At 39.3% G+C, this 15576-nt stretch overlaps 1 protein-coding gene across 5 annotated transcripts in view; it reads right to left on the bottom strand.

Annotated features, from left to right (window-relative positions):
- The window catches only part of RNF111 (ring finger protein 111), a 57626-nt gene that overhangs the window by 10043 nt on the left and 32007 nt on the right, over nucleotides 1-15576 (bottom strand). For 3 of the 5 annotated variants that reach the window (XM_086471448.1, XM_086471450.1, XM_086471452.1), the window contains exons 4-10: nucleotides 11991-12154; nucleotides 9050-9247; nucleotides 7834-8153; nucleotides 6717-6972; nucleotides 5574-5931; nucleotides 2325-2450; nucleotides 1392-1518 (exon numbers count right to left, since the gene is read on the bottom strand). In XM_086471448.1, coding sequence (XP_086327574.1) covers nucleotides 1392-1518; nucleotides 2325-2450; nucleotides 5574-5931; nucleotides 6717-6972; nucleotides 7834-8153; nucleotides 9050-9247; nucleotides 11991-12154 — 1549 coding nt within the window. The remainder of the gene's footprint in view (nucleotides 1-1391; nucleotides 1519-2324; nucleotides 2451-5573; nucleotides 5932-6716; nucleotides 6973-7833; nucleotides 8154-9049; nucleotides 9248-11990; nucleotides 12155-15576) is intronic. The other 2 variants (XM_086471449.1, XM_086471451.1) reach the window with 1 other exon arrangement.

Raw genomic sequence — 15576 nt, 5'->3', positions numbered from 1 at the left:
CTTATTAGCTCTGATCGAAAATGAGATAAGATAGGCATATGTTTAGCTCCTAATGCAATTACAGTTCCCTGAACTATTAGAAGGGCCCTTTCCCTTTGAGAATTTAAAGCACCTGCTGTTATCTGTTACTACACACGAGGTGAACGTGAGAGAGGCAAGCCATTTTTCATCCACCTGAAAAACCAGACACCTAACTGAAGAAGAACGCAGAAAATCTAAATGTGAATAGACGATGCACAGGAGGTAAGGTTACACAGTAAGAATCTTGTTGACTACGCTAAAATACTGGATTCTACAGACTGCTCTAGAAATTTCATCTGTGGCAAGTATGCAAGCTGTGCACCAATGAATTACCTACCTTAATATAACAGGGAAGTACTTAAGGATTATTATCATGTTTTTTAATTAAATAGCAAGGAACAAGCAATGTGAGACCCGACTATGAAGAGATAGCTATTACAGTATCAGTCGTAGATTTACAGTTCAATCCCTAGATGTCAATTCTGGCTACTAACAGAGGAATTCTGGATGGACAAGACTTGCAGGTTGACTTTTAATTACAATTCTAGCATTTGTTTACACATGAGCTCACAATTTTGCTTAGGTTATCCAGCTTTAAGAGGTTAAACAATATGGGTTAGCCACACAGAATACCGCAGAGAAACACTAAACATACACTGTTAAACTAAATTTGTGTCTCTGGGAATTTTCATTAAACAAAATTAAGAATATTTTAAATAAACCCACAAACATTCTTTCAAAAATAATACTCTGTCAAAGTCAAGAGAGTTATGCTTGTTTTCCTTGGTTTTCTACCGTAGATTAAAAAGAGTTATGTGTAACAAGGCACCAGTTTATCCTCACACCTCCTGTTGCTTTTAACATTTCATGCTACAAAATCATATACTTTAATCACACAGAATTTGGTTGATGAACACCACATATTATTTGAAAACAACCAAATCTCTAGCTGTGCTGTATATACACCTTAAAAATAAAGCACCAGTTCTAATCCTTGTGCATTGGGTGGAAAGTTCGTACCTTTAATAATCCAAAACGCATTAAAGAAGAATCTGAACTCTAAAAATCAGATGCAGAGGGTCAATGCGTTGCAATGCAAGTGACAATTTAATTCAAATAGGTTTCATTTTACAAGAGCTGAAGTTAGAAATGTTAGTGTCCTGTCCTGTTTTCTCTTATTAGACATGAGCCTGTTCTAGCTCCCTGTTCAGGAGCAACACACAGGAACACTGGAGTATTTTCTTCTTCAGCTGAACCACTAACTTTTGCAGCAATGTATACATGTCCAATTAAATGCATTAAACCTTAAAATAATCTCCAAATTATTACAATGACCAATGATCATAATTTTTTATAAGCTATCTCCTTACCATTAGAGGAAGAGCCCCTATTTGCAAGTGATGAAGTCGAGGAGGTGCATGGTAGTGGGCCAAGTGAGGATGCAAGGGCCCTGGAGGGTAAGTAGCTGCAGTCACACCAGCTTCAATTCCCAGTTCCCTGTCACATGAATGAAAGTGGCATTACAGTAAAAGTACATCTTCACTCCTAGATACAATTCCACTGCTTTGGAAAGCACACAACTCAGGACAGCTACCATCGAGTTTAAAAAAAAAAAAAATCTTATGTAAACCTGTTACTTAAACTTTGCTAAAGAATCATCTCAATCCTACCATACTAAACGTTGGTTTTAAATCAGCTGTGGAGATTTAGTGTGATAAACCAGTAGAGACAATTCCACATTTATTGTGCCCAGGAATTCTACCAGTGTGGAGTCTTCTCTGTAGCTTGTGCTGTGGGAACAGCAGCCATCATGCATGCACTCCATCCCCAATGGTCAAAAGGATATATATATATTTTTTTTTTTTACTAATAATATATCGTGGAACTTAAATGTAACCCTTATGAGTCAGCCTGATGCAATTTTAAGTAAGTTCAGACAAAGAGGAGAGAGAATAAATTAGTTTGTAACTCAAATCCAAACCTCTATTTTACAAAGAACAAAAACGTAAGAATAGCCTTCAGCAATGTTTTACTTGCCTATTTTGAAATCAGTTCTTGAAATAACTACCTAGAGTCAGTAACACTCAATTTCATTTTAAAAGCAATGGATAACCCCCCGAGAGATACAATCAAGATATTGAGTACTCAGAGCAGTATTTCAAAGCCCTATCAACATACACAGGTTTTTAAACTACAGGTGCACGCAGCACTTGTTAAAATCACAGCCAGCATTACCAGCACCGTGACCAGCACATGATGGTCCTTTGTCCCGAGTGCTAAAGACACAGTATCTGATTGCTCACCAGGCAGATCTCTCTGGAGCTTGTCGAGGATGGGAAGACATTGTCTGAGGCACGTGAATGTGATGCCCATGACCATAGTTCGGATGCATTCTGTGCGGATGCGGAGGAGGCCGCTCATGAGCACGCCTAAACAACGTAAACCAGCCACAGTTAATTTCACATACTTGTTAGTATCAAGAAAGCAACATCCATAATCAAAATGTTACAGACTGAATTACTAGAATGCATTTAAAATAAAAAAAATAAAACTCCCCATACAGTATTTTAATTTCAACTTCAGATACAAGTTAGAAACTAATTATAATATAGAGTTCATCTTCAAAGACAAAGCCAGCTTCAGCTACTGTGATCTACCCTCACTTGGCAGCTCTGACACAGAAGGACCGACAAAGTGTTTAACCCGAACCTCAAACTGCAGGCAGGAAAGCAAAGGCCACGTGATGGTCATGTCGAGATTCAGAGTCATTCACAGCTACACTGCAGTTTATTTCTAGTAAAACTATACCAGTAAAAGTAATTAGGGGACACTTAATACACTAATCAGAGGACATAGTCTTTGAAGCATGCTTGTGTCACAGCTCAAGTAGTAAGTGCACAGTTTTTTCCATGCTAGCTGGTATAAAACAACTACAGATCCAGGAAAAAAAAAAAAAAATTCTTTAAAAATTCCTTCTGGCTGACTTCTGTTACTTTACCACTTCCCAGTTACTGAAAGAAATGGATTGCTACTTTTCTTTCCACTGCTTTCAAGGCAGAAAGTACTTTTTTTATTCAACCTAGAAACTTGGATTTTGCCAAAAGCAGTACACAGCCTTCAGATTCAGTACCAACTCAAACTACCTGCCAAAGTAGATGAGATACTTTGTAAATTTACATGTCTAGAGAAGTAAAAAGTTACTTAACAGCGCACTATTCTAATCACTGTAAATTGACACTCCTCCAGAGAAACCTAACATCATTTATACAAGCCTGACAGAAGTACTCGTTTTCTGCAATGGTACAGACCAACACGGGAAAAGATCTACCAGCAGAACCTACTCCTAGTCTCATCTCCCTTCGGTTTATCAAGTAACAGTGAGGAAAAATCTGAAAGAACATACTTTAATAAAAAACCAGAGCAAAACAACTTTTATAGTTGATAAAAACTGAACGTCACGTAGGCCCATTTTTCCTAAAATGAGCCTTAAATGAAAAGAATCACATTTGAAATTATTTCTATGAATGTAAACCTCCTAGGCTGTCTATCCCACCATGTTAGTATAAAGAAGATGAACAGATTTAAACCAAACAGAAAATCCGTGTACTACACAAACGCAGCGCACACTCACACCCTGCCTTTCGCACGTTTTGTGGCCAATTCCCAGACCCTAAGGAAGCCACAGCTGTTGCACCTACACCTGAGACATGAGAAGAGGACTCTAACCCTTCTCTACTTCCAATCCTGGAGAAGCCCTGTGTTGTTAGGCAGGAGATATACAAGCTAGACTATCCCATATCCTGTATCTAGAAGCGAAAGATGGAATAACATCTTAAGAAGAACACTTTGAGATGCTGGGACGTGGAACCAAAGGAACTGCAAGCCTGCTGGCAGTATTATCAGTCTGTGTATTAAATAGCAGAGCAAATAGACACAAGCTGCTGGTTGTCAGAGTCTAAACCAATTTGTACGAGGTTGGGCCAAGACACCAACAACACTGATTTTGCATGTAACTTGTACGAGGATTACAGGGGAAAGAGAGACCAAGGGTGGAACAATTTCATAGGATCACGAAAGAAAACTACAAAGGAGAGATCCCACTGAGCAAACTGACACTGTCTGACCTGAGACTGGTGACTTCCGAGAGAATGTCACAGAAGAACGCATTATCAACGTTTGACTATAGTTTCTACACATACAAAGACAATTCACTAGGCGAAGAAATGCCAATATTTACATTTCCAGTTCCCAAACTACTACAAAGATTCCAGAACTGGCAAGATAGCTACCACTATTATTTTTTCCTTAAAACAATTTCTTTAATTATTATTAAAATTTGTAGCAATAAATTGTTTTAATAAATTTATTAATAATTCCCTAATTCATAAATTAAATCTAATGAATACCTTTCTTCCTGACATTCACTGGCTTGAATGTTTCAGAATTAATGGTGGGGTATCATTGCATAATCACGGGCGTACACAAGTGGTACGCCTGTGTGTTTAGGTTAGGGTGACTCGAGGTGATGCCATTTGCATTGCAAAGATAAAAGAACAGGTGTGGTTCAGACAGATCAAAATTGTAGTGACTGAGAAAGCAAGGTTATATTTTACTTTCCTGGGGGACGGGGGAGGGGAGGGGGAAGTCTGTCATGTGCCACTTTGTGAGCAGTTACTGCCTGTAGATATTTTTATGAATTACCCAGAAACTGCCTCAAAAGTTGCAGTTAACACAAACTTTTGTTTAAGCATGAACTTCTAAATCAGTTTTAAGTTAGTCACCAGTAGAATTTGTATAACAAAGTTAGGACCAGCAACTAGAGAGCTCATTCTTGAAATTCTCTTGGATATTTAAAAGCGCTATCTCTAGAATTAAAATAACTTGACTGCATACCAAGCCAGAACTGACCTGATTTCTGTCGGTACTAGTGTCATGAATCTAGTTTAGCCACAACAGTAGCATCTCTTAAACAGTATCACCAAAGCTACATCTCAGCATTGGCCACATTCTCATAAAGATATTATTCAGTCTCTTCCTTCTCTTCTAGAGACATAATGGCATAGTAAGGCTAGGTAAGTATCTAAGGTTAAATCTGAATTAAACTTGGTAAACCGTCTCTTATGATAAATTGTCCATTTTACACTACAGCATTAGTTAGATAAAAAGAATCTTATTACTATCACCAGGGCAAAACACACTGCCAAGGAACAGATTTGAAAGGAGCTTATGATGTACTTTCTAGGCTGTCCAGCTTGAAAAGGAGTTCCTGCCTGTCACCTCGAGGATGAACAATGGGCAAGAGAAACATCGGCTTCCCTTCTCCTCCATGCCCATTCACGCCTTACCTGGCGACACTATGGAGAGATGTAATGGAACAGGTTCAGTCTTAATGCTCACGTGACTGTGACCGTAAACACACTTCTTTCCACGGTTTAGTACTAACAGTTCCTAACCATGCAATTAACAGTTTGAGATCCACATGCAACCTTTTACAAACCTGAGGGAAAGGAATTATATGTTTAGATATTGTTCTGAGTACGTTTGTGACATACGTTGGGTGTTGCATCATTCTTCTTCTCTGGACCTCCATCCTCTGGATCACTTCATGAGGATGTAGCCTTTGTGCTGGAGGTGCTGTTGCAGGGATGTGATGGGATATAGGCTGGTGTGTGGCAGGAAGATGCTGTGGTATTGGAGCAGCTGCATTCGCTAAAGGATGAGTTGGTGGTGGAGGTGGAGGTGGAACAGGATGAGAAGATGCATGAGAGGAGATTGAAGGATGGAAGGGATGCACTGGATGAGGGATAACGTAATCTACTTGAGGTGGAGGTTGTGGCTGTGGAGGAGGATTTCCGTGAGAGTGAGGACATGCAGAAGCTTGATGGTGAAGAGGTCTGGTCAAAGAAGCATCTGCAATGAAAACATCAGGGGCTTTTAGTTTGGTCAGTAGCAGCTTTTGACTTAAATCTGTTTTAAAAAGTATCTTCACACAGGTGCTTTGACATTACTGCCCCAGCGTAAATAGTGGCGAGATGGGAATACGTGTTTATGCAATTTTTAACTAAGGTGATTCCGGCAATACACCCTACAAGAAACCCACGCTTTCTGCAGCCAAAAGTATTCCACTTGCCAATGTTGGTAAAAAGGAAAAAAAAAAATCCGTGTGATGCATGCTAAAAAAGGTACATACGGTGAGAAGTTTTACTTCAAGTTGATTGTTCAATTTTTTAAAAATTCAACACCCGCACCCCAAGTCCACTATTCTGTAGAGACAACAAAATCCAAAAAAAGAATCCAACAAATGAGTTGACTTTCTGAGCTTGCTCAAGCAGAACTCATTGTGGGGATGGGATGGGGGGCAGACCAACGAAAAATAAGTAAGAAGGCATTGCTGAAATACAAAGGCGATGAAAAGTGTTTTCACAGTAAATACAGTTTTTGAAGTCTGAAAGTTAAGGTCACTCGAAAGAAAATATTTTAACTTCACTTTCATCCTGTTCAAATCCTCTACACAATCTGAACTGTTTAAATACATTTCTTAGTATGTGTTTAGCTAGGCCAGTTCTAACACCAAAGCAAGCAGACCGAGTTGTCCTATGCTGCCAGGGAAGCTGTTTTCTTGTTTGTTTGGGTCGTGTCCCGTGTTCCATCCCATCCCCCCGCCCCCGAGGTCCCCAGTACTCCTCAGTACTTACAAGGAGAATGCATGTAGTGCCGACAAGAGGAGAGCGAAGCCTGTGGAGGAGGCTGGGGCTGGGGCTGCGCAACCATACTGGATCCATATCCGTCGATTGCTATCGATTGGCTTGGGCCAGCACCAGCCTGGTGTCCATAAATTGCAGTTCGAGATGAAGAACCAGGACAGCAGGGGTCAAAAGCAGATGTTCCATGAAAAGCACCACTTCCATGACTTCTTATACCACTGCTGCTTAAGTCTACTGGCAATGCCTGCTGCATAAACAAACCATCTTTTTTCAAGCCATTCTTCAGACATTGAAAACAAAGTCACCCTCACACATAATGTGACAAAAAATACAAATGCTATCAGAAGCAACTGGGATCCAAATTTTTAAGTTTTAAGGGTTGACTCTCATATGTTCTTTAAATATGGTTAACATTTCTTATTCTTAAGTTCTTCAATCTGGTGAGAGACTAAATTCATTGCACCAGATTGTGTAAAAAAAACCCCAAATCCTACGATGCATAAATCAGTGAGTATATGGGAGCTACATGCAGTGAAATACTTAGAGGCAAAAAACAATCTTCAGCATTTTCAGTTGTGCCCAATGTATTACAAAAACAGAAACCAGACTGAAAGTTCCGCATTTTATAAATTAAGTTTGCACAGTATGGTTCTCACTTTTAACCATATTGGTTTAGAGCTCTGATTTTAGTTACTTAAAAAGTCTTAAAGAACAATGCTGTTAAAAAAAAAAGAGTTGCTCTTCTATAAACAGAACATTAGACTTGCTTTTGTTCTTCCCTTAAAGCAGTTCAATTATTTGCACTGCAAACCTGCTGTGAACAGCAGAGTATATTTCAAGGTATTAATGTTTGGTTTGCTTCAACAAGCCACTATCATCTTACAATCACCAACAGGATGTCAGCTGTCAACGATTACTTGTTGGATTATAACTTTCTGTAAAAAAAATAATTATTTTGCATCCATATATTATGGCTCAAATGTTCCTTTTCGTTCCCTTCTACCACACCTGCTACAGAACAAGAGAAAAATCCATATTTCAGCATCCTATTCTGTTCTCTCCTAACAACCTGAAATCGCAAAGGGAGAGGGACAATAATGAGACGTGCCTGGTCATGGTAGCTGGTGCCAGAACTGCTGCTTGCTCCACAAGGTGCAGGCACTGGAGGAGGCCTTTCAACAGGGCAGCTGGAGTCACCGAATGAAGGAGACAGCGGAACAGCTGGGTGAGGGTTGTGGTGGTGGTGGTGGTGATGTGGAAAGTGGTGGCCATGCTGCTGGAAGCAGCTTGTGTGCGGGTGCCCCAACGCATGATGAGTCTGTGAAGGTCCTCCACAAGGAGAATGCTGAGGGCAGCACGATGGTAACCTCGGCATGGCCGGAGGGCCAGTTTCCAGTGTCGTATTAGATGCAGTTCTTCTCATATCGTCTTGAAGATAAAGAAATTAATATTGAAGTAAAAGAAATTAGCAAAGCTGATCACTGTAAAGCAGTGTCTTAAACAGAAAAAAAAAAAAAATCTTTGTACTTCACAACTATATGCTTAACCAATTGAAAAACCGTTCTAGACTAAAACAAAACAAACTGGATACAAAAAAGATTTAGCTAAGCCTGCCAAATGAACCAAAACTGAACGCTTCAGGTGGATGTACTCATGGGAACCACCAGAGGACGTGTGAACTGATACTTGCCTTATTCCACTGATTTAAGCCATTTTATCTGTAGGGAAAGGGGGAAAGATTGTCCCTGTGGTCAGCATGCAGACACCTCAAATTTTTGTGCGACTGTGTTCAGCTCAGGCTTTTTGTACCTCACCTCACTTGCAGACAGGGGCAGAGCACCTGTGTTTCAGAGATGCTATGAGTGCTACCTGCACATACAGCTCTAATATAGGCCAGTATCTACACAGATCTGTAAAAATGTGCTTCCAGTGAAGTAATCTACAGGGGGAGGTTCAAGGAATTTGTACACATCCTTCACTTCCTTACAATAGACCTTAAAAAAAGCCACCCCTGTAACACCCTGCAATGGAAGACTTAATTCCCTGTGAACTACGTTCTACCTCCTCAAAAAGTAAGAATGTGGTTCATTAGGTATAACCACATCATTCCAACAGGCAAAAGCAGAAGGCTCCAGCACAACTTCCTTCATCTTTCGGGAAAAATCAATGATTTTTTTCAGATTCTTGTCCTCTCAAATTGTAACGGTTATGTTCAGTAAAAAAGTTCCCGTGACCTTTAATCTAGAGAATGCAGATTAACCTCATCAACCTTCTTTGTACTAGGAGGCAACTGAACAGTATAGAAAGCTCCTCTTATTCTGTACCTCCAGCTGAAGTACCAGCAGTGCCGCCACTGGGAAGACTGGAAGTCGTCTCTGGTGCTGCAGAGGGCTGGCTGTTGGAGACGCTGGAAGCTGCATCAGAGGCCTGCTCTGAGGTAGATGCACTAGAACTGTTACTGGAAGCAGAACTCACAATCTGTGGCTCCACTCTAGCCGATGTGGTTGGCACAACTGTCGGCTCTACCAAAAGAAAAAAGCTTTCATGTTCTTTAAGTGTTAAAAGCTGCCGGGCTTTTTTATTGTTGTTGCTGTTTTTTAATTGTTTTACAAGTTATTTTCCATTCTGGTCTTGCCAAATGTTAAGTCAGAACACAAAAGCCTGACATGTACAAAACGCAGAAGTTAATTCTGTTTCACTCGTGTAGAAAAAAAAAAAATTATTTTTGAAAAAAAAAAATCAACTCAAATTTTAAGAATTAATATAAAATCAATTCCCAATCAGATATGACATACTAAGTTTTATTTACTGAATAAAATATTACTAGGAAGGAAAATAAATTACTGTCATACTTTATGACAAAAACACTTGCTGAAGCATTTCATAAATCCCCAGGCAAACTACTCCATGATTACGTACTGCCCTTACCATTTTTTAAATGTCTGCAAAATGCAGAAAAACTTGTAGATAGCCAACCAAGAATGACACATCTAAACTAGTAGCACTACTTTACAAACTTCAGTCATTCTAGATGCCCAATACTAATGGCTCTAGGAAGATAAACTTGGGTTTCAGTATCAATACATATTAAAAGCAGATTCATTAAATCAGTATTTGAGATTTCTGTTAAAAGTACTTCAATGTTCATTTTGCATATTTAAAGGTAACAGCTGGCAACATATTTAATTGGATCCAGAGGAATACACCAAACACTTGCTGAATCTTGTTTCCTACTACACAATTGTAAACAGGTTAAAATTTAAAAAGATACGTGGTAGCTTAGTGCAAATTTAGTTTTCAAAAAGTGTGCCTTTGACTGCAAGTCTGAAATTTCTCTCTAATTGCTGACAAGGCAATGACATGGCTAGGAATATGAGATACCATAAAAGGGAGTATTATCAGAAACGCCTCAGGTTTTTTTAGTAAAAATGTCTGCATGGGTATCAGGAAAAAAAGATATCAAGACACTTCAAATACTTCTCTCACGCAGTCTCAAACTGAAACAGGACTAGTTTTCAAGATTGCTCTCTGTATCTAGTAGGTATATCAGCAACTCAGCGAGCAAGGGAATAAACGTATCTCCCTTCTTGCAAGTCTTCCAATTCATCACATTAAAACAACATGACCTGATACTTGCATTTAAAATTCCTTTGGATTTTAATGTGGCATTCCAACATACTAATTTTATTTAAAGGAAAGCATTTGGGGAGAAACGTATAAATGTTTAAATTCAGAAAAAAACAGCAAGTATCCAGGACGTGTAGCCTAACATTGCTATGGGATCACACTGCTCAAGACTGGATGTTAACATATTCTGAAAGCAATCTCGTAGAATTCTCAATTCTATCAGCCTCAGTCACCATGCTAGCCTGTTACTGTTGAGACTCACCATCAGCAATACAGACAATTCTGTTTCTTCCCAACAAAACCAGTAAAAGCCAGTGGGTTTGGTCAATCTCAAACTATTAGCTAAGAGAAACTTAATTTCAACACACTTGACGGACATTAATCCAGGAAGACAGATGGAGGTATGATCCTTGCGCTCAGGAAGGTAGCTAGCAAAGTTTTAAGATCAGTACCTCTGAAGACATCAATAAAGTGATGATAAAGTGCATAGCCGCCTTGTAACAATGTTAATTCGGGATTTTTGTCATTTTACACTTGTTCATGTGTGAAATGTGATGTCTAATCTCAAAAATAACATCCCTGAAATCCTGGAAGACTCATCTTGGGTATTTCCTCTGAGGGGGAGAAACAGCTAGTCTTAAATATGTATCTTACAGAAGTGAAAGTTCATTCAACAATAATATTTTTAAAAATAATTTGGTTCCTGAGTTTAAGACTAAAGTCTATAATCTGAGTTTAAAGAGTAAATTAAGGAATAGATGCCTATTCCCCTTCAATCATACAGCTGTTGGGATATTTCACAGTAAATCCATAAAGAATCTGTAAATCAAGCCGTCCTCTTAAGAACCATCAAACACCCAAAACCAATTCCAAACCCTTCCAACTCTCCAATCCACCCCAAAATTCAAAACAACTTGAAGAATAAGATATTGGAAGATAATAGCTTGTGATGCACTCAGGGATGGAACCACAACAGGACAAAATGTTCTGTTAAACATTAAAAGTAATACGCACCTAAGAAATCCCCAAAACCACCAGCACCACCAAAAAACAACCCTGCAAAAATGCACATGAGCTTTAGTTTTTTCTTCTCTCCACTTCTGACAACACTTGAAAGTTGCTCTTATGATTTTCAGCAGGAATAGACTTTTAAGTGTCAGCAGGTTTTAATGTTAGGGAACAATGAAAGGTTGCAGCTTCAGAAACCTGACATACTTTACTAGTTTGGTTTTTAGTTTTCTTTTTAATTATTTTTATTCCAAGGCCTGAATGAACAGTAACTACTCCAAAGCATAGGCAGTGATAGATTTTCCTTTTATAGTGTTGTAGTGAAGTAAGCACATATTTTTAAAGAAGTAGTTCCAACCTGTTCTGTAATTTCTGCCTGGTGAGTCAGTCCTCAGACACACACCCAAGTCTGTTTTGGAAGGAAAATTGAATCTACTAGACCCACTGGGAACGGCTAAACTTTTAAAAGGAAGGCTGCAAGAGGATTTTCTGACAGGCTTCGAAATTCATTTGTTTAGAATGGAGACTTCTTCCTAGAATGGTATAACTGATGCAATTAACTCCACTCCCCTTACACTGATCATCCTGCTTCTGAAAAAGGAAGCTATTTCTCAGATCAACGCAACTTACCATCTTCATCCACCGTGAGGTCCACCACTTCTGCTGCATTCTGTCTCAGTGGCTGGATGACTGTGGAAACCCTACTGCGGTTCCGCTGTTCTTGAGGTCGTGCAGCGTGAGAAGTAGAGCTTTGTCCCCAGTGCGATCTTGTGTGTCCAAGTGTTGAACGAGACCTTAGAAAAAGGTTAACGCCTTCAATATTGACCTAAATTTTGCCATTATTAAACTCTTCTCCTCACTGTTTGAGAAGATATGTGAGGTAGTTTTTATTATTATTAGCAAAGCATTTTGTTATGTTGAAATGTCCCACTACTCCGCCTTCACTAGATGTGTACTTACAAACACTACTGCAGCCCTTACCAGATAACGTAATGGCAAATAATCCAATAGGTAGAGTTTAAAGGTCTTTAAACTATGTTCCTATAAAATCATACAGGTAACTTATACAAAAAATCACTGTGAAACCCTACAACCACAGTCAGGCAGCACTTGTATCTGCTGTTACGTTTTTGACTTTGTGAATAGCAAATGAAGGGTCTTCAAATCCTGTACTATTCCTGTGCAGTCTGAAACAGCAGATCTATCAATGACAAAACTGTAAAGACAATGAAAATTTGTAAACATTAAGTTCTTTTGCACGTTAACTTGTGACAGAATATTTTCAGACGATAATCTCTATAACTTAAATTTCCAAAATGTCCCCAAAGTGCAAAATCTCTGGACTTTTCTCTCTTGAATATTTTTTCCCTCCTTCTCCTCTAAGAATGAACACAGCTTTGTGTAACACTTAAATGAAATGTGGCTTGAGGAGAGGAAATCATATGCCTGTAACCATACCTAAGGAAAGGGGCGGGTTTTATCTCTGTAGTATAACACTTAGCACCTATTCTATTCAATTTAGCCATACAAATCCAAGCGCTCAAATCAGTGACGCTTTGGAGTTTAGGCTAAGAGGATACGGTCTTTAATTAAGGAAAGAATATTTTTACAGTATTGTATCTACCAGTTCACTTTCAAAAACCTTTGATTCTCCAGCATTTACATAAATCAAGTGGCTCTTGTTTTCCAATTTGGAAAAACAATGCACTCAGACTTCAGAAATTCAGGAGAGGAAAATGTGAAGAAAAGGGAATGACTTCACCAAAACCAAAAACCCACTGCTCGAAGCACCACGGAGCTCAGTCCACACTTCTGTTCTGCCTGTACTCCCTTCACCATTAGCTGTGGAGCTCACTAACAAAGATCAGTATATTCTCCTGCCGTGCAGAAAGCGTGCTTGCTGCAGTCTTCTCAACTGGCTTACGCTTCAATTCCACTTCAGTAGTCACTGTAATTTAAAGATCAGGTTGGCTCAAAAAGGTGCATTTTCTTTAAAGTTTGGACCTACATAACGTCCAAATGGATTTGTGTGTGTCCTACCAACACACCAGAATGAAATTTACCTCACAAGCTCCTTTAAAACCTTTAGTGTTACTCTCCGGTGACCCACGGTGCGCTTTGGCAATACAAGGAGAGGTTAAGGTCTCACCTCCTACTTCACCTTCCCCTCCCCTTCAGTTAACTGAGTTCAGGTTCACGAGAGCACCTCAGGTTTGGCAGTAAAGGACTGAAAAACTAGCTGTGGAATTGTATGCAGGACTGCCAGTGTCTACTTCTTTACAGGAACACCTGCTTCATATCAAACCAGTGCAGTACCTATCACACCCATATTTTTTTGGTTTTTTCAACGCAAGCTGTAAATTCAACAATAAGAGATTTCTTGGATGTCTTCTTGCACAGAAGAACAAGCAGACAACACCACGAAGCATAAACTAGAGACAAAGAGAAATAAGGCCTAGCATGTAACTATGAAGTGAGCTAATAATCTTCAGAAGTTTTTGAAACAGGTATGATTTCAAGCAAAGACAGAGGTGGAAACAAAGGACTACTGAATCGAAACAGTCTTTAAGTTAGAGGTCTGGGTCTTTATTTCCTTGTTATGATTAAACAGGGCATTATTCTGAATGACTAATTAATATGTTAGCTATATGGCGCTGTGTATATTCAGCCTGTGGCCGAGTTCATGTAATCCCAAAATGATTAGGCTGGTCGACCTCTGAAGTAGGTATGACCAAATCGTTTAGTCCATTTAATGCCAAGCCAACTCTCAGCCAGATCTTAATAGCTTTTTCTTCATCAGAAAAGGACCGACAGTGAAGATGTCATAGCACTTTGGTAGATATTGTCTATCTCGTACTCCTAGCTACGATTCCAGCTGCTACACTGCTGCTTGAGACTGCAGTTTATTTTACATCAAAGATCTACTTTCTCTATGCTTTGAAGGTGACCCTATGTTGATGGATAAGGGAGGAATAATTATCAGTACGTAACGATGTTTTGATGGAATATAGTGCACTGGGCAAAATGAAGGGCATGGAGGAAGAAACTAACACACGGATTTCCGCATTTAATTTTCTCAAACCTGAGACTGCGTGCAACGTAAGAAAAAGTGACAAATTTCTACACACACATGACCAAGTGAGAATTGCACGTGCTACCAACTGCGTCTCACCAGAGACCACTCAGAAAACAAGCAGAATAGGGTTAGCATCTTGATTTCACAAGGCAAATAAAAATCAGACAAATACTTAACCAGCTCTGGTAGCAAAAGCACCAACAAAAGGATGTAGTCACAATGTTTTGGGGTAATTTCTTGGTTTAAACAACGAGTAAGATTTTTTGGGTCTGCAATTCTTAGTTGTGGGATCAATTCAAAGAGACTGCAGCTTAACAATTCCCACTAAAAGTGTTTTTCTAGAAACAAAATTATCTTCACTGGGTCTCGTAAGGTTCAGAATAGTTTCTCCAGGAGAGAATGAAAGTAAGGAAGGGTTTTTCATGAGCACTCTCCTCCTTACTTCTAGGGGAGCAAAATGAGTGGGTATCCACTGGGCAATTTTACACTGATGCTACCGATGAAGTGTACTCTGTGTGGTTTAAGATCAAGCACTACATATTTGTTGCTAAGCAGTGGTGGCCCATTACTGCCTTCTCCAGAGACCACTGCCAGTTTTATCAGATCTCCTTACTTTGAGGAAAACAGCAATCATCAGAGTAGGGTTTCACCAACAGAGTGGAGGAGGATGACAAGAAATAAATGCTGTAAGGGAGGAAAGAAAAAACTAAACTGAATTCTTAAAACCCATACAATATTACACTCAAAACAAGACAGCAAAGCTCAAAAGCGAGCACAAAATTGTACTATTTGCTGTCACGACAAGCAAGGCAGGACCCAAATAGTCTGGTGGAAGGCACTGCTGAAAGAAACTCTTTCTCTCGCACAGCCCTACCTCTCTACAGCTTTTTCTGTATCTTCTCCCTACTCAGCATTACTACCTTTTTCTTTGAAACAATTTGTTTGGGGTTTGTTTTTTTTTGTCTTTAGCTTTTCCAAGTCTAAACACATCTTGAGTTTCTAAGGGATCCGGGTGTGCTGTCTGGAGAATGCTGGCTTCCTTCTTTCTTCCAGTAGTCTTTTTGTCTCCCACAGAAAAACCTCGTATGACTGAAAGGATGATTCAGGAAGAGACAGATCAAACACTTCATGAATTTTCTT

The sequence above is a fragment of the Leptosomus discolor genome, chromosome 11 (assembly GCF_034619465.1).
Source record: "Leptosomus discolor isolate bLepDis1 chromosome 11, bLepDis1.hap2, whole genome shotgun sequence".
NCBI classification, from domain to species: domain Eukaryota; kingdom Metazoa; phylum Chordata; class Aves; order Leptosomiformes; family Leptosomidae; genus Leptosomus; species Leptosomus discolor.
Note: the sequence above shows the minus strand (reverse complement) of the source record. Positions and strands in the feature narration are given on the sequence as shown.